The sequence below is a fragment of the Convolutriloba macropyga genome, chromosome 6, assembly GCF_964194025.1.
Source record: "Convolutriloba macropyga chromosome 6, txConMacr16.3, whole genome shotgun sequence".
NCBI classification, from domain to species: Eukaryota; Metazoa; Xenacoelomorpha; order Acoela; family Convolutidae; genus Convolutriloba; species Convolutriloba macropyga.
The window spans coordinates 27,362,570-27,386,415 of record NC_134473.1 but is presented as its reverse complement, the minus strand read 5'-3'; the positions used below and the strand labels follow the sequence as shown (position 1 = coordinate 27,386,415).

Sequence of the window (23,846 nt, the reverse complement as noted above, 5' to 3'; positions counted from 1 at the left end):
TTCCTACATTGAAGTTTCATGTCAATAATTTCAAAAACTGGAAATTTCCCAAAATGTTTCGAAAAGCAGTAGTAATAGCAATTTATAGGGGCGGAAAAGCAGAAAACAGGCCAATTAGCTTATTACCAAACATTGGAAAAAATTAAGAAACCTCTGTAACGAATGACCACATACCTCGAGAAAATTGATTTGCTTAATGAAATTCAATTTGGCTTTCGACTCAAAAAGGGACAACTGACGCATTGGTAAACTTTCCCGGGGCGTCAGACGAAAAGGAATGTAAAGAAGTAGAAGCTGACTTCATAGATCTGAAGAAACATTCGACACAATTGAACGAAACTTGCTCTTGAAAAAGCTACAAAACAAGGATGAGAGGACCTGCAGTAATTTCACTGATTCCACTAAACTTAATTTCACTGATCTCACTGATTTTACTGATTTCACATATTTGAGTGACAGAAAGTAATGCGAGAAACCAGGCGAAGTCAGATCGGAATTCTTACCAATAGAATATTCAGGACTTCAGCGGTGACTCCTGCAACCTTGTTTGCTGACGGCGCTATCGTGGAGCCAAAACACTCACTCAGGTAAAAAAAAACTTCACGAGGTCACTAAAATCTGTTGCCGACTATTTTTTACGAAAGAAACTGACCCTCAATTTAAAAATCCGCACGTATTCACTCTGAAAACAAATGAAAAATTTAATGACCAGAGATAATATTGAAGAATAAAGCAATCAGTCAGAAAACGTTTCTATAGTAACTTATAGTACAAATTGACAAAAAACCTCATTTTAATCGGCATATTTTTAATTATGTTGAAAACTGTCCAAATTTTCTAGTTTGTTCTATAAATTGAGATCAACTATAACAACTACACAGCTTCTTACAACCTCTTAGATTACCTACAACTGATACTAGGCTACGGCGTTTTAGTCTATGGAATTAGTAGCAAGACAACAGTAGAACCACTGGAAAAATAAAACAAATTGCTAGAATCATCTTTAAAAGAAAAACAGAATCCACAATGCAATAACGAGATAAATATAATATCCACTTGATCAAAAATTGGCACAATTTTGAGTTGTTAAAAAATTAACAGATACTTTGATCGAAATGCGAAATAATAAGTCCGAAATATCTTAACAGAATAACATCTTAACATCAGAGGGGTTGCTCTCAAACGACAGGCAAGCGGTTGGCTTCGTCAGTAGCTGGGCATCGTTTAGTGAGGCTAGCTTTAGATTAATTGAAGGGGGATAAGTGAGCTCAGCGAGTGGGGGGTGAACCGGGGGAGATCATGGGATCGCAACAGTTGGGGGCAACAGTGGGGGAAGTCAGTTTCTAAGAACCGCCCTTCGCACCATAAGAATAAGTCTCCAAAACAGATTCTGTGAATCGCATACTTGAAGACTAGCAAGCTGAAAGACTCTAAGAGTACTTAATGCTCGCTGCGTGGTTCTTGTTTGTTTAGTCACTGTTTGCTACCTGTTTGTTTGGTCTAAAAATTGGTCACGCGAAAAATCGCAAAAAGACCGACAGGACTAATATAATTGCTACAAAGTACGTTTGAGAGCAATTAAAAATTCCGGCAGTTAAAAAGCACAAACATGGTAAGTGGATGTAGCCCTAAGCGAATAGGAGTCAGAGTAAAACTGTTGAATTTTATCTTAAAATTTAATCCCCATTTATTTTAGAAATCAAAATTTTGACTAAAAACGAATTACCAGTATAGTTTTATAGACAACTAAATTAGCAAAAACGAACAAGTAGTTTCTTTAATGTATTAAGCTGACCATTGTTTTAAATCCCCTGCACCTTAAGCATCTGGATATCTGTCTTTTAAAGTTTCTTAGCACTGCTACTGGCATCACTTAACTAGGAACATCGGACCTTTTGATGACCTATCAAGTAACTGGCGGTTCTGTGCGGCCTGGTTTGTACAGCAATGCTAACTTACTCAAAAATAATTTATTATTATTATATCCTGAATGACAAAGCCCTCCCTAGTGGTAATGCAACCCGCGACTATCGATCGCGTCTTGACTACCTAAAGTTTGGAAAGAGTACGAATCAAACACTGAAAGAGTATGTATTCCCAGATGGACCAAATTGTTTAAAAAAAACAAGTTTTGCATGATCATGTGCGCGGCCCAAAATGATCCCATGTTCGTATTTGACAGCATAAAGAATCAAATCACAGCAGCTGAAATGATTTTTCAATATGCAGCACAAAATATTGTTTCAGCAAGCTGTTGCGAATGCGTCATGTTTTTTACCTCAAGTTTGAAAAAAGGGGTCTTTCCCATTATAGCCCCCCCAGCTTAGTGGTCAGATAACCTATAGCCCCCCCCCCCCCCCCCCCAAAAAAAAAACATGGTAATTCTACCATAATCGGGCGCTATAATTTCATGCGAGGCTATAATTTTATGGGGGATATAATGGGAAAGACCCGAAAAAAGGCGGGAAAGAAGGCTGTATCTTGATAATCACAAACCTTCCAAGGAAACAATCAGATACGAGTTATTCACGCTTCCCTGTATTGTTATTCTGGTCCAAGAAAACATAATTTTGGTCAAAAGATTGCTTCCCGAATGCACCTCTTACACTTTCAAATTAATTTCAATTCCTTTACTGTTATATATCTAAACTTTTGCAAAGGCAAAAATGCTGCTTAAGTGCAGATTCAAAAAATATTCCAAAATTAAACTCGAGAACTCGAAAAAAACCGCTTAAAAGGTTGAAAAAGAGACAAAGGTAAAACGAAACATCTGTATGACGAAATGAACAACTTAGGGTTTAATGATATAATAAGTAGCAAATTAGCTTCCATTAGCCAGTCTAAAAACAAAAAAACAAATTCAATGGATTTTGAGATGAAGTAACAAACGTTGCCAAATGCGATCAGACCTGAAAATTTCAAAAACTTGCGCAAAAACAAATTCCTAAAACCATTAGCTACACACAAGAAGATATTTATTATTAGAGAACTGTCACCTGTCCAATAATTGTCAAATAAAAAATCAGTAGAAAAAGCAGTGGTTTTTCAAATTTCTCAACTGTGTATTTGAAGAAAAATGTTGACAAAAATTTACATTTGTTCAATATTTGATAAAACAATCAAAACATGAGTAAAAATTCAACAATGGGAGAAAAATGAACATTCACACATGCACCCAAAAAACAAAGAAAATAATGTCCAGGTAATTAAATGCATAGATATTACAATTAAAAAATTAAACGAATCATCTTTGCCTCATTACAAAGCAGACATTAAACACTATTGATGCTCAGTCGAAGCATCAAAATTAGGGTCAGCATAAAAAGTTTCATTAGGGTTACAATTTAAAAAATCAAAAACGAATGACGTGATGTTGGTCAAAACTATCATCGCTCTGTGATCCAAACAAATCTACCAATAGAGTTCATTGGTTACCTTTCAGCCGCAGTACTGAAGAAAAGAGACAGTAAATAAAAGAAAACAAATAAAAATAGCACCCAAACTACTGTACCAACTTTTTTCTCACTCCATTTGAAAAAAAAGGAACAAAGTTTCCCGCCCTGAAGTTACTCATTTCCTTAATTGCTCCCGTAGGACTAAAACCAAGCGCAAACTTTGACTTCATAATTTATCAGAAAAGCGTGAAAATTTCAACAAAGCCGGCAAACTGCCGGAAAACAGCCATCGTTGACCCGCTTGACGCACATTGGGATAAAAACAATTGTGTAATGAAATACTAGCGGTCACAAGATCAGTTGCGAAAAGTCAATTCAGACTGTTCTCTACGCTAAATTTGGCAAAAAGCGCTGGGTTTTTTTCTCGCAACGCTAACACATAGCTTACATGACAGACAGTACCTGTCCGTAAGGATTACCACTTTAACATGAAAGTACAACGAAAAGATTAAGTTCATAGCAATGAAGTTTACTGCTTCAATGTAACAAGATCTAGCGTAACAAGGTTGATGCATTCCATGAGGAATGATAATACTAATAATATAGTTTAATCGAGTTTATAGTAGTAGGTGTTATACTTGGTTTCATATGTCCATGCTCTCCACCACACTTCCCCCGCTACGAATGATATTCTAAGAACTATTAGTCGAATATCAGTTTGTTGAGTTCCTCTATGTCCTCTGTATTGAGAGATGAGATGGGGCTTTGTTAAGAGGTCTTGGTTGTTGGGATAGTGTTGGAGTCAATGTTGTATGCTTGTTGGTCGTTGTAATTGGTTGTCGTGTCTGTCAAGGGTTCGTTTTCAATGTCTGAGGTGAAGTCGTGTTCTGCCGTTTGTGGATGTGGAGGATCGTCCTGTTGGATTGGTGTCGATGAGTGTTGTGGTTGTTGTGTGGTGGGTTTCTGCTGTGTGGTGTTGCTGTCGTATGGATTGGCTTGTGGTGGATCTGCCTTCTTCATTGTTATGTTTGCGTAGTCTGTGTCTGTGTCCGGGTCGTTGCTATTTGTGCTCTTCTTCTCGCGCTTGGTTGGTTGCTTTATTCTATTGACTACGTTGTCGATGTGTCTTTTGGATTTTGGGGATTTGCTCATAAAGTCCTTTGGAGATGACGAAGTTACGATCCGTATTGGGCTAGCTGCTGATGAGTCCGGGGCTAAATTAACGATTTCAATTGTTGTAGAGTTGTTGAATGTAGATAAATCCATATGGATTAATGATTGTTGTTTTTGTGCATTTTGTTGTTGTCTTCTTTTGGCTGGTGTAAGTTTAGTTTGGGTGATGGCCGCTTCTTTAGATTTTTGTTCGAAGGGTGATGTCTTGTTCTTCGTGGGGCGAGTTGTCCTTTTTGATGGTGAGATGGCCTTGCGTTTGCGCTCTGTCGGTCGATTTTGGGCGGTTGAGGCTTTTTGTGCTGTTGCCTGCTTTCTTGTTTGTCCGGTTTCATGGGTTGCCTTAGATGATGGTTCTGCATGGTAATGTGTGGCCTGTCTGTACGATGTAGACGAGGTTCCTGGCATTTCCTCGCGTGGTCTGTTTTGTTCCATGTTTACCAGGACTTCTCTGTTAGGCTTCCCTTTGGAGTTGCTTCTTTTCTTCTAAACAGAATTTAAACATTTTTTCTCTATTACTATTGTATTCGCGCACCGTCTTACATGCAACGAAGTGCATTAGTCGTGGTTTGGATTCTCGTGTTTGTGGTGGTGTAGGTTTTTGATGTTTCTGTTGCAATGGCTAAGTCGCTTTTCCGAATTCGTGTGTTAGTTCAGTTATGTGTGTCGATTGAAATTGTGGTTGGTGTATAGTCAGTTATGGTTCCATCTGGAATTATATTCCATAATGGTTTTAATGTTCCTCTTGGTTCTGGTGCTCTTCTCATTAATGTTTTTCTAGCTATTTTTTTTCTTTTATTTATTAGTACGGAGGTCTTATCTCCGAATGTTATGCTTAGTTTACCGGGTGTTATCTTAATCGGTGATATTTGCTTACGTTTATTTTGCACTTGTCTTGCTAGGAGAATTGTGTCTGATTCTGCTTCTGAGTCTTCTGGGGTGTTGTATTGGATATCCAGGTTCGGTTCTGAGTCAGAAATTCCACATGGATTGTTGGTCCAGCATCGGGCGTCTGAGGATCTTTTTGTCTAAATAGAATTCATTTATATTATTGTCTGTGAGATTTTTCTTGTTTGGGTGTGTGTACTAAGTCGCTTGTTTGTGTGTTTGGTTTTCTGCCGAAATGTGCTTCAAATGGAGTGATTTTTGTTGTGTTTGGAATGAGTTTTATGTTTTCTATTATTGCCGATATTCTGTTTGCGAGTGTTTCTTTTGACCAGTTGGTATCTATGTTTATTGCTGCTAGTCGCCTTTTTATTGTTTGGATAAGTCTTTCGACCATTCACGTGCCCCTATGATCTCCTGTGGGGGCAAGAATTAGTTTTATGTTGTTATCTTTCCAGAAAAGTTTTTTGCTTTGAATGCTTGTGCTTGATCGCACCTTAGTGATCTCGGTATTCCGTGAAATTTTATTTATTCTTTTAGGTAGCTTATAGCTGTCTCTGTGTCGCAGTAATTGTATGTTTCTGCGTGGGGATATCTGGAGTATGAGGCTACTGTTACTAATATGTTTGTGTCTTTGTTGTTATTAGTTAAGGGACCTGTGAAGTTCATTTGGACTTCTTCGTTTGGTTCGGAAAATGGTGGTAGTTCTAAGTGTTTGTTTTTCGGAATGATAGGTTTTATATTTTACCTGTCCTTGTGCACTGTTTACATCTTTGGGCTAACGCGACAACGTCTCGGTGTATTTGGGGGTACCACGCAAGTTGAGCTGGATAAATCATTCCGGCTTGGCCAGGATGTGTTTTGTGAATGGAACCTATGACTGTCTTTCTGAGTTGTGTGGGTATATATAATTTGCCGTCGTAAAGTATGCATCCATCTGGATTAACAGATAACTCTTTGCGGAGACTATACCAATACTTTGAAAATTTTTAAATTGCAGTCCAGTCTTGCAGCTCTATAAGTCTGAGAATTTTGTTACTAGTGGAATCATTTTTGATAGCTTCGGCTATGAATGCCTCTGCAAGTACCTTATGTAAGTTGAGTAAGTAGTCTGGGGAATTTTCGATGGTAAGGTCGTCGAAAAGATTTTTTACAATGTGGGGGTTAAGTGGTTTTAGTCCTAGTCCTAAGTTTGAGTTACTGTCTGTTTGAGTGCCAATGGTAATGCCTGTGGGGGGGGGGGCTGTAGTTGAATAAATAATTGAGGGGTTATTTTGTGGGGTGTCCACGCGTTCTATTGATGACATATCTTTTCTGTTTGGGCCACGAAATCTTTAGTAATCTTTTGGTCAATTGTATTTACGTTGGGTTTACTTCTTGTACAAACATTAACGATTAACGGATTAACCGACTGCGACTGTTTTGTGTTACGCGAATGGCTAAAAGCGTGTTGCTCTGTTTATTTTCGCTCGATTGTCTGTATTACGTCATTTTGAACTGGTGTACTTGCTGTGATCCCATTGGATGAAATTTTGTCTGCTTTCTTTAGCATAAATTTAAATGAATCGATTAAATTTATGACGAAATCTTCGTCTCCTTCTGAAATTGGTATCGCTGCTGAAGTGGGATGTCTACTAAAATAATCTGCGAATCCCATATTTTTGCCAGCAATGTGTTCTGCAGAAAAGTTGAATGGTAAAAGTTAGTCTACCCATCTGGTTAGTCTGCTTTGATATGTTTTGTTTCCCTTATTGTCTTTTAGTGCCGATAGTAGGAATTGGTGATCCGTTTGGAGTGTAAAACGTGATCCGCATAAGTAGTATCTGAAGTGTTCTAATGACCATACTACTGATAGTAACTCGAGTTCATTTATGCTATATTTTTGTTCATTCGTGTTTAGGAATCTACCTGCATATGCTATGGGGTGCGACCCGTTGTCGTGTTTCTGTTCTAGACAAGCTCCTAACACTTCCTTGTTATGCGGTTGGTATCGAAATGCTTGTTTCCTATTATTTGTTTGTTTTTTATTTGATTGAATGATTTTGTGTGTTCTTCGTTCCAGTCTAGTTTGCTATTTTTTATTTTTTCTTTGTGTGAGAGTAATGGTCGGAGTGGGGCTGATATTTGTGACAGGTTGGGCATGATTTTTTGTAGATGGTGTATACTTCCCATTAGTGGTCTGAGTTGGTTTAGGTGGGTCCAATTTTATGATTGATTCCGTTTTTCTTGTTGTTGGTATGATTCCATCTGGATTTATTTTGTATCCTAACCATGTTATTTCTGTAACCACAAACTCGCATTTATGTAGGCTTATTGCCAGGTTTTCTTTATCTAATGGGGCGAGTACTTTGTTTAGTTCTTTGTTTCGTGGTTTGTAAGTGATCCTTTTTTTATGATTATTATATCATCTAGGAATGCGTGTGCTGAGTTTATGTTTGCAAGTGTGAAATCCATGATTATTTGGAATGTTGCCGGCATATCTGTTAGTCAATAGAAGCCGTTTATGAATCTATATGTTCCTGTAGCATTTCCTCCTAGTAAATTGAAGTAACTGTTTTTGTTTGTCTTCATGTAGAGGTACTTGGCTATATGCGTATTTTAGGTCTATTTTTGAAAAGTAGAGGGTTCCTGCTTTTTGTTTAAGTTCGCTGATTTTGCATGCTATTGTGTCTATTAGCTGGTCAATGGTTTGCATTTGGTATTTGTTTTTATGGATAGCTTCGTTTAGTGTTTTCGAGTCTAGTGCTATTTTGATGGATTTGTCGTGTTTTACGGTGATTACCACGGGGCTAATGAAGTATTCATACAAACATTTATCTAATTTTATTAATTGCTTGTCTTTTATAAGTTTTTTTAGTTCTCTTTCTACTTTATCTATTAGATGGAGTGGTACTTTTCTTCCTTTGTGTTTTGTTGAGTGAAATGTATGGTGGAATGTGGATTTTGCTATATGGTTTTTTGATTTTCCAATTCTGGTGCAGAGGTGTGGGTATTTTTGGAATACCCATTTGCAATGTTGTTTTGTACCGATTGTATATTTTGTATTCTCTCATCTGGTGTTGTGTAGGTTAGTTCGATTCCGAGATTTTGAAGGGTGTCTGCCTAGGAGGTTTACTGTTTTGAGGGACAACTAGTATTTGGCAGTTTTGTGCTGTTGTGTTGCCAGTCTCGAGATCCAGTTGGATTGTGTAATCCACCTGTATTTTGTTGTTGTTGAAGCATCTGAACTCTCCGATGTTTGTCTTTATTGATTATTTTGTGGCCTAGTTTCTTTGTTAAATATTGTGCTGTACGTCGTGAAATGAATGATCGTGGGCTGCCAGTGTCTACCAGCCAGTTGATCTCCTAATCATTGCTTTTTGTTTGTATCCAGAATTCTCCTTGTTGGTTTTTGTTTAGGTCTTTTTTGGAACGTTGTGAAGTTTAGCGATTGTATGAAGTTTATGGAGCTCCAATCTTCCATTATTTCTCTAATATATCAAGTGCTTTCGGGGTCGATGGTTTCTGTTTCTTCTTCCTCTTGGATTGGTTCATTTTCTGGAATTGTTTGTTGGATGTTGCGTACCCTTCCTGTGTTTGCTTGTTGTTGCGTGTTGTTCGGTTGTTGGGTTCTATTGTAGTTGTAGTTTTGGCTGTTTCTTTGTGTATTTTGTATTTCCAATTTTCTTGGTGGTATGTCAGATCTGCAGACTTTTGCATAGTGCCATATTTTCTTGCAAATGTTACATATTGTGTTTTTCGCGGGGCAGTTGTCTAGATGTCCTTTAATGAAGTTGTACCTGCATTTCCAGCAGTCTGGTATTTTGTTGTTGTTGTTTGGCGGTGTGGGTAATATGCTTCTTCTTGCTGTTTGTTGTGTTCTTTGTATTAGGTTAATTCCTGATCCATTTGGATTTTGTGCGTGTGTGCTGCTTATGCGTTGTTGATTTTCTTGTCCTCTTTCTCTTGTAATTGCATAGTGTAGTGTTTCTAGTGGATCTCTGTCTTCTGACAGTAGATCCATTTGGATCTGTGGATTTGACATTATTGTATGAAGATGCTTTTTACTAAGCTGTCTTCTAGATCTTCCCAGTTTCAGAATGCTGCTTTTTGCTTTATTCTGGAGTGGAATTGCTCTAGTGAGTCGCCTGGGTTTTGTGTGCATCGGATAAATTGGAATCTGTCGAATGTTTCGTTTCTTATTTCTTTGAATGTGTCCTGTAGTTGTATTACTAGTGCGTCTGTGGTGCATTTTGCTAAGTCTGTGTGTAGGTTGCGTTGGTGAAATATATTTGTTCCTTCTGTTCCGAGTGATAGGTATAATTAGGCTTTTTACCTTGTTGTCGATTTCGTCCCATTTGGAGTTGTCCATCATTGGACCTTGGTCCTCTACTGCTTGGCATTGATTTTTCCAGTCCATCTTTCTTTTTATATTTTGTTGTTCTCTCTGTCTTTTCTCTGCTGTCGTTTCATCTGGAGGTGCTGGTTCGTATAGCGGTTCCTGTTGGTAATCTAGTTCTTCTGCTGTGGGTTTAGGTCGCAATAGTTTTTCTACTTGTATGTTCTCTTTTGCCGAAATGGCTAGTTTTGTTGTGATTATCCACTTTTCCCATGTTGTGGGTTGTGCGCCTTTTTACCAAAAAAGAGCTGCGCCCATCGAGGATCGTGTGAGTGCTGACTGCGCCATGTTGTGTAATGAAATACTAGCGGTCAAAAGATCAGTTGCGAAAAGTCAATTCAGACTGTTCTCTACAAAATTTGGCAAAAAGCGCTTGGCTTTTTTCTCGCAACGATAACACATAGCTTATGTGACAGAAAGTACCTGTCCGTAAGGATTACCACTTTAACATGAAAGTACAACGAAAAGATTAAGTTCATAGCAATGAAGTTTACTGCTTCAATATAACAAGATCTAGCGTAACAAGGTTGATGCATTCCATGAGGAATGATAATACTAATAATATAGTTTAATCGAGTTTATAGTAGTAGGTGTTATACTTGGTTTCATATGTCCAGGCTCTCCACCACAAAAACAAAAGAAATGAGATAGAATTGTCAGAATTTTTTAAGTGACAAAGTGATTCTATAATTCCACTTAATTCATCTTCTAAACTGAAGGCTATTAACCATAATAATAACGCCCGCCAGCAATCGCTTTAATGAAAATTGATAACCTAATGCATTTTGACTTAATGACCTCGCTGTATCTTTATCCCGTTTCTTTTGATTTTGCTCTTTTGACTTTGACCGTATTAACAACATTGCGTAATTCAATACGTGAAAGAATTCAAAATACATTCAAGCGAAACAGTGAGTGAAGTATGTCAGAAGTCAAGCTTGAAAATCATGCATGACCTATGTAAAACGAAAAACGTGATCAAAAAGTAAAGCAAACTAAATAAAAGGAGAGCGCCTAAAAAATAGCCGATGAGAGGCTGACGGCGGCTATTAATAATCAAACTGATCCCCAATACAATCCGAACTACTCTTGCTGGTGACGCAAATTTAACCACTCAAGTTAGTGACGCAGATATTAAAGCTGTAAATAGTGGATTTTTAAAAAAGAAAGAACGGCTTGGAAATTCGTCAGAAAAAAAACATTCAACTTTTTGTTTCTAAAATTTGTTTGTATTCTTAAAGTCGCCCAATAAATCAATACTTTGAAGTATGTGGTTGCAACGGAAAAAACATTTTCATTTTTGAAGTCTGAGATGAGTTATCTTTACAACCATTTCAATATTTCTAAAAGAGTCAAACAATTGCCGAATTACAAGATCTCAAGTCAACATTTTTTTCTGGGTTGTCAAGAACTCAAAAAGTGGAACAGAAAAAAATGGCAAAAATAATTTACAAGGCTGATTAAAATAGCTAAAATTGCGTCTTCAAACCTCTTCGCTGCAATTAATTATGTATTCGAATTGTAGACACCATGTTAAAGAAAAAAAAATAAAATTGCAAATCCGTGTTATCCTCTAAAAAGCTGCATGCTGTCGGAAACGATAATAAATACTTATTATTGATAAAAAAAATTGAGGAAAATATGCCACACAGGCCAAAATGTGTCCATAACTGATACTACACGAGGTAGACGTGTCTGAATCAGTCTTGTCTGACAAAAAAAAACTTAGTAAAAAGTTCTACCATTTATTTTTCGATATTTTTTCTCACAATAGATATGGCTCACTTATACTACGATTTAATTGACCCGTGGTGTTATGTTAATGTGCCGCGAAGTAACTCAACTGCGTGCGACCAGAAAATGGAGCAAAAAGAATTCATTAGCGCAGTTTGGTTAACAATTGGACTTATAAGTTCCATTTCACTTCTCATTGTATGCTTTTTATGGGATTTGATTTAATGTGTCTTGTTACATTGAGATATATAGTTACATAAGTTCGTATTTTAGCGATTTAAACTATTCATTAGCACGTTCAACCATTAATCAAAACAAGAATTTCTTCAAATATATCTCACTAACAAGATATTAGTCTCACACCCGATCAAAAACAAAACAAAAAGCATACAATGATAAAATTATTGTAACTTAAGTCTAGTCATCAACCAAACGTAACCTACACTTTAGTTTAATTAGACAGCGTATTTAGGTTTCAAGTTATGTTTCCCAAGCAACTTAAACCAATGTTCGTTTTTTCAAAGAACGGCCAATAAAAATTCTCGCCTCAGAGTTATCAACCCAAACTGGCATTTATATTAAAAACCATTTATCTCCATCATAGAACTCTTAATAAAACAAACAAAATCGCTATTAGGCATAATTTAGAAGATCAAAACAATCTTCAAACACAATGAAAAATGCAGTCTCTATCGTTACCTCCGAGGGAATAATTAACGGTTGCAGTACAACTGGTTCTCTCTGCACGATGACGGTAAAACAAGCGAGTTTTACCTTGATGTGCGTTCTACTGACTGTTCTAAGAAAGCATAAATGTCTTCAGAGCAGAATGTGATTACATAATATGTTGATATTTACAGATTAGAAAACTTTGGTGATGCACCTGTCACACGTAAATTTTAGAAAACTATAATTGTTGTCAATTTCATGTCAACGAAACTAACCAGAAGCAAGTAACTGTATTGAAGGCACAGTCCCAATTTTACCGATCTGTAGCTTCCAGAAAAAAGTCATGAAGGATCTGGAAAGCTATATTAGTGACAAACTATCTTGGTCTCTGCAAAGGAGAGCAAAAAAGCATTGAACGCTTTTTTCTGCTGCTAAAACGGAATGCTTCAAAAACAATATTTCTGACCAGGAAAAAAGCTTCTACCATACGTTGTAACAATTCTGAGATATGACTCCAATTCTCTCGAAACAATCTCAAAGGCATCTGACGATTGTTTAAAGTTAGTAACGAAAAGCGGTGCCATGTATTTTCACGGAAAGCCACAGGTACAAATCCTACAAACAGAATTTGTTTAAATCTGACTCCTTCTGTCTCTTCACGTCCTGTTCTTTGCAAATATTCATGTGCCAAAGATGAAAAAGAGTGGCAAAGTCATGCCCCTATGACTGAAATTGGAAATCAAAGACAGAAAATGACACCAAATTGTCTGCCACAAGTGTTGCAAAACGCATGAATCAAGTTACTGTTTTGCAGCCTGCCATTTTTCCAATCTTTTAAAATAATTTTTTGAAAACGACATCCTTATTGGTCCAACTGTTGGAGCTCTGTAAACGGTTTTATACCTTTAAAAAAAGGATCAGATCAATGCATGTAGCGCGTCCTATGAGACTGTAACAACTGCAGAGAATTCAAGAAACTCTTTTGCTTACCGAAATATCAAGCTCGAACATTTAAATTACCGAGTATTGAGTGAACAAATGGAACTTTAGTTCTAAACCCTTTGTTACTATTATTATTGAGCTACGAGCTCATTCAACCCATCAGAGAATTGACGGTTCGACCTATAAAAAATATTTGTGCATTACTTCATTGCATCCGTTTAGAAAACTATCAGTATTCCAATAACAGTTGCTGTTTTTAGACGACCTCTCTCTCTCTCTCTCTAACATCAGTTGAGAAAAATGTGAAAGTGTTCTAGACCCGCGAATGCCGAGGATGGAACTCCTTAGGAGAGCCAAGCTGGTTTTCGTAGTTAGATATGGTATGATGACAGCGTAGTTGTCCTCTTTTCACGCAGAGATCATTTGGGGCTAGCTCCACCAGCAAACATAAGTGGACAAAATGTTGCTTTCTCAACATCAATTACTCTTTTTTGATATTTAATCATTTTAAGAGAATTTCGATACTCATAGGCTTCGCTAATGCTTTCAGGGCAATTTTTTTTCTTTGGTTGAAAAATTTTACATTGAAGTGTGTTTTTTGAGCTGACACTCCGAAAGTCCATTGGCCTTGGTGTCTACTTCTGTATCATTATCAGTAGTCGTTGATTTAAGAGCAAAGGTTTCCCCTAGCAACTGCTGTAGATGAGGTTCCATCAACATCATAACAGACATCACAGATTCACAAACGAGTAGCTAAGTTCATTATATCTCATGTGTCTGCATCATCGCTTCAATGGGATAGCGCTCAACCAGCTTGATGATCATTTCTAACTAGATAAGTCAAGTGAGCGAATAATGCTCTTATTCAATTCGCTCTTTAAACTTGTCTTTTTCCATTCGATATCAAGCTCTTTCCCTTTTTCAGTTCAAATACGATTTTCCGCTGCTTATTTTCGATTGTAGACGGCATACTTTACTAGATTCGGTGACAGCTCCTCGTTGATTGATTTCTCACATTCTTTTAAAAAGTCTTCAATATTAGGGGTTGCACAAGCTAACGTCAATTTAATCTAAACCGATGACGTCAACAATTTTAAACAATCATGGGGTGAAACATTGGCATGAACGTCCAGCTTCTTATTAAACACTTCTGCTGTCTTACAGATCTCCCTAGAAATTTCTTTTTTGCATTATCAGAACCTATAACACCACATAATACTCTACAGCTGTCATTTATTTCCACTTCTTCATTTACAAACATCTGCTGCGCTTGTCCAAAAAGGTTTTCTTTGGTATTAACAGGGCACTTGGTAAGATGAGAACCAAAACCAAGGCCATGTTTTTCCAACAAGACAAATTTTTTTTCAGGTTACCAAGAGCCGACAGCGTTACCATCGTTCGCATACTAGTTTTGAACTACGATATGCTAAATGAAATATGAGCGAATTGAATAATAACGAGAGTAGCTCATTTGACTTAGCTAATTTAAAATGAGCATCAAGCTGGTTGATCGCTATATCATTGACGAGATATCAATTAGACCTAACAAAAAGCGAGTTTCGGGATGGCATTGCTCTTCGCTGAGGTTGGCACCCAGTAAAGGTGACAGTATGCGCATGCAATGAAAACATGACTCTGGCACATGCCCTCCACTTTCCAAAATGAGGATACATCCACATTAGACACAGTGAACTTCGCGGTTCTTTTACGAATTTGTTTAGTGATGTCTGTCATGATGTCGAGATCGAACCTCATCTTCAGCAGTGGCTAGGGGAAACCTTTGCTCTTAAATCAATAACTACTGATAATGGTGCAAAATCAGACATCAAGGCCAATGGACTTGGGGAGTCCCAGTTCGATAAAACACACTTTGATGTTAAAATTCTCAACCAGCTAGCAAAAAATTGCCCTAAGCAGTAGCGAAGCTTATGAGTATCGAGAATCTATTAAACAGATCATATATCAACAAAGAGTAATTGATGTTGAGAAATAAACATTTGGTTCACATGCACTGGTGGAGCTGGCCCATCGGCTCCAAAAGCGCTGAAACAGCTGGTATCGAAGCTCTCTGCGCGCAAAGAGGACATCTACGCTGACATCATATCCAAGGACAAAACCATCTTGGCTCTCCTGTGGAGTTCCATCCTGGGCATTCGAGGGTCATGGACACTTAGGTGGCGCGATATTGTTGATGCTTCAATAGGAGCTGTTGTTGGAGAAAAGAGGCTGTTAGTTTGACTCCTCTCCTTTTGCTATTAGTGGTTTGTGTTCTAGTACTGTCTGTCATTTGTATTACATTTTTCTCAGCTAATGTGTAAAAAATATTCATTTTATTGATAGATTTGTACAATACGAAATACTTTATGAAGACATTAAGCTGGGAGGGCCCCTGGCCAGCCAATATTTACCCAGTGTTGGCGAGTGCCATTTCTTTAATTAGTTTTTGTTTTCAAAAAAACTTTTGAACTGTGCAGCAGGTTATCTTAAAAGTAATGTTCGTCAAACTATAATTAGATTTTCTTGCAATATGCAAATACATGCGAGAGTTTAAGGAAAAAGCTCTTTCAATCAGAAAAAACAGTAACTCGATTAACACAAGTTGAAAAAATTATATACAATTTAGCGGCCAAACCAGACTTTAATTTGACTTTCCAGTATCAAGAAAGACCAACAATATATTTACAATTAATTAACTCATATGTCCCTATGTCCAAAATTACAAGATACAATATACTAAGCTAGAAAATTGCTAAATTAAAAAGCTGAAGACGCTTCTGCCTCTAGATCTGCTTTTCTTTGAGCTTTTGCCTCCATAAGTGCTTCCTTCTGCATTTGCTCAAGCTTCTCAAGAGTTACACTCTTCATTGGCAAAATCTTTGGCTTGCAGAGAACATACTGCGCTATATCTTCCACATGAGTCAGGCCAACAGATGGCACAATAGGCTCTATGTTCAGCTTCGTAGCTTGCGATTCTGACATAAGTTCTGAAACTTGAACTAAAAACGGGTATTTCCCATTAGAGCCCCCCCCCTCAGCTTTGTGGTCAGATAACCTATAGCCCCCACCCACTAATAATGGTAATTATACCATATTGGGGGCTAGAATTTCGTGGGGGGGTATAATGGGAAAGGCCCCTAAAAACCATCCATGTTCGGCAAAATCAAATCAGCTACTCATCATTGCTGCATTTCTGAGCTTACTAGCATTGGCGAGGAGTTATAGCCACCGTCGGCTCTCCGTAATTATAATACAAGCGGGTCAAGAACGGTTAGCTTGTCAGCTCATTTTTGTTCAACATTGTTGTGATAGTCGTTATAAATAATCTACCATTCCTTGTTGTTATTCCTGCATTTGTTTATGTGTTTGATATCGTGTATCTTTCAGAACCAACGTTGAGTTAAAGCTTTAAGACAAAGCCTGTTTTCCACTACAATTTAACTCGACGTTGTGAATGCCATGAAGTTCAAGCCGCCACAACTTCCTTCAAGTCCGACTCCAGAACAATGGCGCTGGTGGAAAGACTGTTTCTCCAAGGGATTGGATATCAACGAAATCACAGAAGACGAACACAAACTGACTTTTTTGATTTCGCATGTGGGTTCGGATTTTTTTGCCATCTTGGAACACGCTCCTTCATACAACGAGGCCATTTCCATACTGGACAAGCACTTCAAGAAACCCACTAGGATCATATATGCCCGTCATCAGCTCCTCTCATGCCGTCAGAAATCGGATGAGTCTATTTCGGATTTCATCAATAGATTGAAAATTCTACTGCAAAAGTGCGAATGCAAAGCCGTCAATATTCAGGAACATCAACAGCTCCTGATTCGGGACGCCCTCCTTGCGGGCGTGAAATCGGATATCATTCGCATGCGACTTCTGGAGCAAACGGACGAAGATGCAACTCTGGAGAATTGCATTTCACTTGCAAGCGCTATTGAACTGTCATCAGACTACAACCGAAGTTTTCGTGGAACTGAAGGACTGGACTCGTCTGTGCCATCTTCGGAGGCGGCATCAGAGTTGTGCGCCACAGGTCGACCGCCAACTAGTACTGTCAATGAAGGAGGACAAGTTCGAAATAAATGCCAGTTTTGTGGACTTCGTGGCCATCCGCGACGAAACTGCCCAGCTCGGAACGACAGTTGTCATAAATGCCAAAAGAAAGGACATTGGGCGACTGCTTGTCGGAGCCAGCTGGCAGTAACACAAGAAGCTCAGCCAGAAGAATCATCCGTTTCGGCACTGTCGTCGGTACTTCTCGCGGGCGGAGGAAGCTCCGATGCCTTCTACGCTTTGGTGAAGGTTGGGAAGAAGGAATTTCTCGGACTTGTTGACTCTGGAGCATCGGAGTCATTCATTTCCTACGAAGCTGCACGTCAGTGTGACGGTAAAATAACTATGACAGCATCCGCTACTCAACTTGCAGACAAGACCAAATTACCAATACTTTGGTATATCGATCTGCAATTTGCCATATCGATCTGACGATGCAAGTGAACGCGGAAACCTACCCCACTCGTCTTAAAATTGCCAAGAGTCTTCTTGCAGATATCATAATCGGCATGGATCTTCTCGGGCAACACTCAGTGGTACAGCTGGAAACAAAGGGGGATCGTGGCCCCGTCTCATTCTCGAAAGCAGCTCAGGGCACACACGCTGCAGCTATGTTCCCAGCATTGGACATTGAAATACCGATTCTCTTCTCAACCATAACCAAGCAAAGGGCCAAACCAATCACAACTATCGAGTAAAGAGAACCAAGAATATCTTACTCAAGAGATCGATCGCCTACTAGAAGCTGGCATCATAGAGCCTTCGTCGTCGCCATGGCGGGCCCAAGCATTTGTGTTTAGACGTGGATCAAAGCCGCGTATGGTTATAGACTATTCAGAAACGATAAATCGTTATACGGAACCCGATGGATACCCGTTCCCGGAAGTGGAGACAAAACTCGACGGAGCTGCAAAGGGCAAATATTTCTCTCGCGTGGACCTGAAATCTGCCTATCATCAAGTACCTATTCAGGAATCAGATCGTCCATTCACAGCCTTCGAAGCAAATGGAGCGTTGTATCAGTTCACTCGACTTGCTGTTGGGCTAACTAACCCAGTTCCTGTTTTTCAACGAGTGATCGATTCTATCATTCGCAAGGAGAAGCTAGAAAAGACACGAGCCTATCTGGATGATGTTATTATTTCGGGGGCAACTCAAGAGGAGCATGACCGTAATCTGGAGAGGTTTATATTAACAGTGAAGAAATACGGAATCACACTCAACAAAGACAAGTGTCTGTTCAACATACAACGAATTTCGTTGCTTGGCCATATTCTGGAAAAGGGTACAAAGCGGCCTGACCCTGAGAGACTCAAGACACTTATGGACTATCCGTTACTGGCCACTAAGCAGGAACTTCACAGGCTCATTGGATTCTTTGCCTACAACGCGAAGTGGATTGCGCATTACTCGGACAAAGTCCGACCGCTCCTGGACGCTTTCAATGCAGGCCTTCTGCCTCTTCCAGAGTCTGCGTTCAAGGCTATAGGGAAACTGAAAGATGCTATAGCGAAGTCGGTATTGGCTGTTCCTAAACCTGGTTCGCCGCTCATTATGACGACAGACGCTTCAGGAACGGCGATAGGAGGAACGCTCACGCAAGACTCGCAGCCCATTGCTTTCTTTTCGCGCTCTCTCAGTTCTGGGGAACGTAAACAGTCAGCAGCGGAACGTGAAGCATTGGCCATTGTGGAGTGTAGCCGTAAGTGGATGCCATACATGAGAGCTTACCATACCTTGATTCAAACGGACCAAGAGGCTGTTGCTTTTATCTTCTCTCGCAATAAGTCCAAGGTTAAGAATGACAGGCTGATGCGGTGGCGATTAGAACTCTCCACACTGTCATATGGAATTGAGTATAAGAAGGGGTCAGAGAACATCGCAGCGGATGCACTCTCACGCATTGCGTCAATTGATAATTCCGGCACAGTGGACAACTTTCACAGACGCTTGTGCCATCCTGCAATTTCAAGAATGTGGGAGTACGTCAGTCAACACAAATTACCATTTACTTTGAACGAAGTACGACAGTCTTGCTCTGAGTGTCCCACCTGCCTCGAATGGAAGCCTAAGTTCTACCGTCCCGAGAAAGCTCATATTATAGAGGCTACTCGGCCGTTCGAACGTATTAGCATTGATTTGGTAGAACCAAAATCAATGTCCCCAGCTGGAAATCGCTATCTTCTCACTGTAATTGATGAGTACAGTCGTTTTCCGTTCGCAATACCTTTAAAGGATATTTGTGCACAGTCAGTCATAAGGTCTCTCAAGTCAATCTTCTCACTTTGTGGAACACCGGGCTTCATTCACTCAGATAGGGGGACACAGTTTATGTCAGCCGACTTCGATAAATTCTGCGCCGATACGGGTATCGCACACTCCCGAACCACACCGTATAACCCCAAAGGCAACGGCCAATGTGAGCGCCTTAATGGACCGGTTTGGAAGGGCGTCGTCTGTACACTCCATTCTCGCGGTCTGCAACCCGATCGGTGGAAAGATATACTGCCTGATGTGCTGGCGTCAATCCGAGCACTCATTTGTACATCTACACAAGAAACACCTCACGAGCGGTTTTTTGGTTTCAAACGCAGGGCGCCTGCCAAATGGAATCTCCCTTCATGGCTGGCACCGGGTCACCCCGTGTATGTCAAGAGTTTTGTTCGCAACAAAGGCGACCCGATAGTTCAGCCTGCAGAAGTTGTGGAGCCAATAAACAATCAATTTACGAGAATTAGGTGGCGTAATGGAGCAGTCGACACAGTTTCATCGTCCATGTTATCTCGCGGCAGCGTGGTGCCAAACCCTCGACGAAGATCCTCCCTGCCTCATCCCGTGAATGTCCCGGAAAAGCCGCAGGAGGGAAGCGATGTAATAGCGGATACGTCGATTATGGACAACAATGCGCAAACGCTGGAAACGCTGGCTCCAGGATCGCAGCAAGATGTTTGCATGCCACGTACTGGTGAGGAGTCAACGCCCGTCATTTCCCAGCCAAGGGAGCCGGCAGGCCAGAGCACTCGTCGCAGTGGAAGAGTAAGGCGTCTGCCAGAACGCCTACGCTCAACTGTAGACAGCAGCATCATCCCTGAGACTTTCGACGAAGACGAGATCATTTGGAAGTACGAGGAGCAACATTAGCGGGGGAGAATGTTGTGATAGTCGTTATAAATAATCTACCATTCCTTGTTGTTATTCCTGCATTTGTTTATGTGTTTGACATCGTGTATCTTTCAGAACCAACATTGAGTTAAAGCTTTCAGACAAAGCCTGTTTTCCACTACAAACATGAATCAAGGAAATCAACTATTGGGTCTTTCCCATTATAGCCCCCCATGAAATTATAGCCCCCCAATTATGGTATAAATACCATGTTTGGGGGGCTATAGGTTATCTGACCACTAAGCTGGGGGGGGGGGGCTATAATGTGAAAGACCCAAAGAAATTATGGCTACACCGCTGTTTTGTTGAATCGCAAAATTATATAAGAATCTGCTCAGGAACCTAATTCCTCGCGCCTTTCCGTTTTATCCCGTTTCTAAAGACCAAAGCGCAACAGAATTTATTGTGCAGGAAAAAAACGATATGTTGGCTCCTTTATTAAACCGCAGCATGGACTACCAGACATCATATGGATCATCAGAAAAAAATCGGATCTTTTGTTTTTTTGCCCCCCTCCCCGCTTAGTGGGTGCATGATATTTGCAACCCCCAGACGCACGCGCCAACTTTATGCAATTATTTACTATGCAAGGACTTGTGCTCTGTATCTGCGGGTGCATAACTCTCTGAAGCAACGGGACACACACGGAAAAGATACTGGAAAACTTCCGATTGCAGCGAGAAAATGCCAGCGTTGTTGTTGGGGATTTACAAGGTTGTGCTGAAGGGTCTAAAGTCCCAATCATCAAATTCAAATAACGTCCAATAACTTCTACAGTTGTGACAATCGCAGAACAATTGCCCAGTGCAAATATTTCGCTCACAAAATTTTTTCTCGAAAGAATTCTATATTGTACGTAGGATTCTGTTTTTCAGTTGAACTGGTTCTCATAACTTTAATAAATTTTCTAAGCGGTTTGCAATTAGAGAGGTTTTAAACGTGAATTCGCTGCGCGCTTCTGGTAGTTGGATACTGCTTTTCTCTTCATTCAGAGCTTTTGAAACAAGCAATCGATCGTTAAGCCTGATAAACATTGGTAGCGTCATTGTGTTTAATAGTCGAAGCTGCCTTTCGTATTCTGCATCTATATTTCCCGTTATCCATTGACTACTTTTTGAAAATTTTCCAGAATTTGAATTTCAGTTCTTCCTGCATTTAAGCACGTGATACCATACAGCAATACCGCTAAAATCTGAGACTTATATAATCCCAATTTCACAAACGTGTTTACTTTAATAGCAACATTTCACTTAAAAATGTACAAAATTTTATTTGCTTTCTTTGGTCTTTCTTCAATATGCTGTTTCAACGATACATCAGCCGCCACCTGAATACCAAGATTTTTGACAGTCTTGGATTTTGCGAAATAATTTCTCATCAGTTTGTACTGTTGGTCTTTACCTCTGAATTTCAGATATGCACAATTGTCTTTTGCCAGCTACATTTTATATAGGATTACACAGTTCTCAATCCAATGTAGATCATCTTGAACTGAGAAGTAGATTTTTTGCACAGCCAAAATTATAAGATCATCAGCGAAGATAAAGGACTCACAAAACATCAGGACATCTGGAAGATCGTTAATAAAAATACAGAAAACCAATGGGCCTAGGAGTGACCCTTGCAATACCCCGCTTGTTATATCGAGTATCTTCGAACTTGAATTGTCCACACGCATATATCGTTGTCGATGTTTCAAATAGTCGATTAGTGTTTCAAGCAAACATCCACCAACCCCAATGTCAATCAACTTCAATTAATTCAAAATTGGTGCTTTATCGAAAATTTTTGAAAAAATTGTGTAGAAAGCAATTATCACTGAGTGAGGGTCACAATCAGTAGCTTCATATATTCTTCTGAGAAACAGCAGCATATTTGTTTGCACAGATCTTCTACTGAAAAACCACCTTGATTCTTAGTTAGAAACTTTCAGAAATGATTGTTCAAGGCATTGTATAAACATTTTTCTAAAACATTACTATCAATGTTCTATAATGAGACAAGCGGGTAGTTTTCATTTTTTCTTCGGTCTCTTTTTTGAAAATTGGCGTTATGGCAGCAACGTACCAGCCGTCGGAAAGTTTTCGCAGCCTCTTTATAATGCCAAGGACTGAATGTATGATTTTGCAGAGACTATTGCTAGTCTTTATGTAAAAACACGGAGGTATCCCGTTCGGCCCTCTAGATTTTGTAAATCAACATCATCTATTATATTTCTGATTGTGTTCTTCAAGATGTCAAAATCTGTAAGAGAGATTTTCTGTACTTTGAAATCTTTCAAATTGAAATTAGTTTTTAGGGAAAACACGGAGTGAAAGACTTCAGTCAAAATATTTACTTGATGGCATCGAAGTAAACTTTGCTTGGTATTATTCATCAAGACTTTGGGCAGACAGGCTGACATGTTTAGGCTTTTTGGATGTTTAGAATTTTGTCTGTCTTTCAGGATCCTAGTAATTTTTCTTGGTACACAACTTTGCCCTCTTCAGTTGAATCAGTGACTTGTTTTTCCAGTTTTAAAACCAAGTGTTTTCTGTAGGATGTTGGTTTATTCTCCAATAAACGTTTCTGCGTCTTTAGTTTATTAATTATGCTTGAAATACCGCAGGAAATCAAAGGTGCCAGTGATTGTCTATGCCTTGTGTCTTTTCAGGACAAGTAAACCAAAAATTTCGTCGAAACACCTTGTCAATTTTTTGTTCATTTTGTTGATATTGATTTAACAAATTGCCTGGAACAATGTTTTCACAAAATTCCTAGCGTCACAATCAGCATTTCCATATTTTGAAAGTTCTGTATTTTTTGTTTTGTTTCAGTATCGGGGCTTCCAAAAGATAGACAATTGGCTTCATGGTCAGTTATACCATAAGTAGATGGAAAAAATGTGTCTGTATCAGCAGATGGATGACAACTTTGATTGAACGCAGTATCCAAGATGTTGTTTCCACATATCGGAAAGTCAATAATTTGCCAAAACGTTTTTTTTCAAACATTTCAATGACTTTGTCTTCAGTCTTGTTGGGACTAAACAGTGTCCTCCTGATTGCTTCTGAAAAATTAAGGTCTCCACAGATGACAATTGGTTTGTTTTTAGAAATCCTTCTCAGGGGCGATTGGAAATTCTCTATTGTGTATCTATATGAACTTGATATGAGTGGATTTTAAAACGCATATATAATTACTCGAGTGTCATTTAGTGTACTTCTACAAGCTACTTATGAGTTGGGTAGAGTGCAATTCATTTGCTCTGAGATCAAAGAATGAGGGCATCTCCGTGTGCATTTTTATCTCCATTTATGGCCCGATCACTTCTATAAATATGGTAATCGTTAGAAAATCGTTAGAAATCAGAGTCATTGATGTCATCATTCAACCAGGTTTCGCAAAGAAAAAGAACATTATAATTTGAGTCAATAACTGCACTTATGAATTTTGATCTTCTTTTGATATTT

General features: G+C 39.1%; 2 protein-coding genes and 1 pseudogene across 2 annotated transcripts in view; all 3 read left to right on the top strand.

Moving 5' to 3' along the window:
- The window catches only part of LOC142340905 (mitochondrial dimethyladenosine transferase 1-like), a 498,997-nt gene that overhangs the window by 323,258 nt on the left and 151,893 nt on the right, over window positions 1–23,846 (top strand). The window lies entirely within an intron of this gene.
- The window catches only part of LOC142340904 (guanine nucleotide-binding protein G(I)/G(S)/G(O) subunit gamma-12 pseudogene), a 407,251-nt pseudogene that overhangs the window by 263,532 nt on the left and 119,873 nt on the right, over window positions 1–23,846 (top strand).
- Window positions 16,630–17,664, top strand: LOC142341273 (uncharacterized). Its single transcript, XM_075392192.1, has one exon. It carries the CDS (start codon window positions 16,630–16,632, stop codon window positions 17,662–17,664), a length of 1,035 nt encoding a protein of 344 aa, XP_075248307.1.

Coding starts and splice junctions, on each gene's coding strand:
- LOC142341273 (XM_075392192.1), top strand. CDS start 16,630: ATGAAGTTCAAGCCGCCACAACTTCCTTCAAGTCCGACTCCAGAACAA.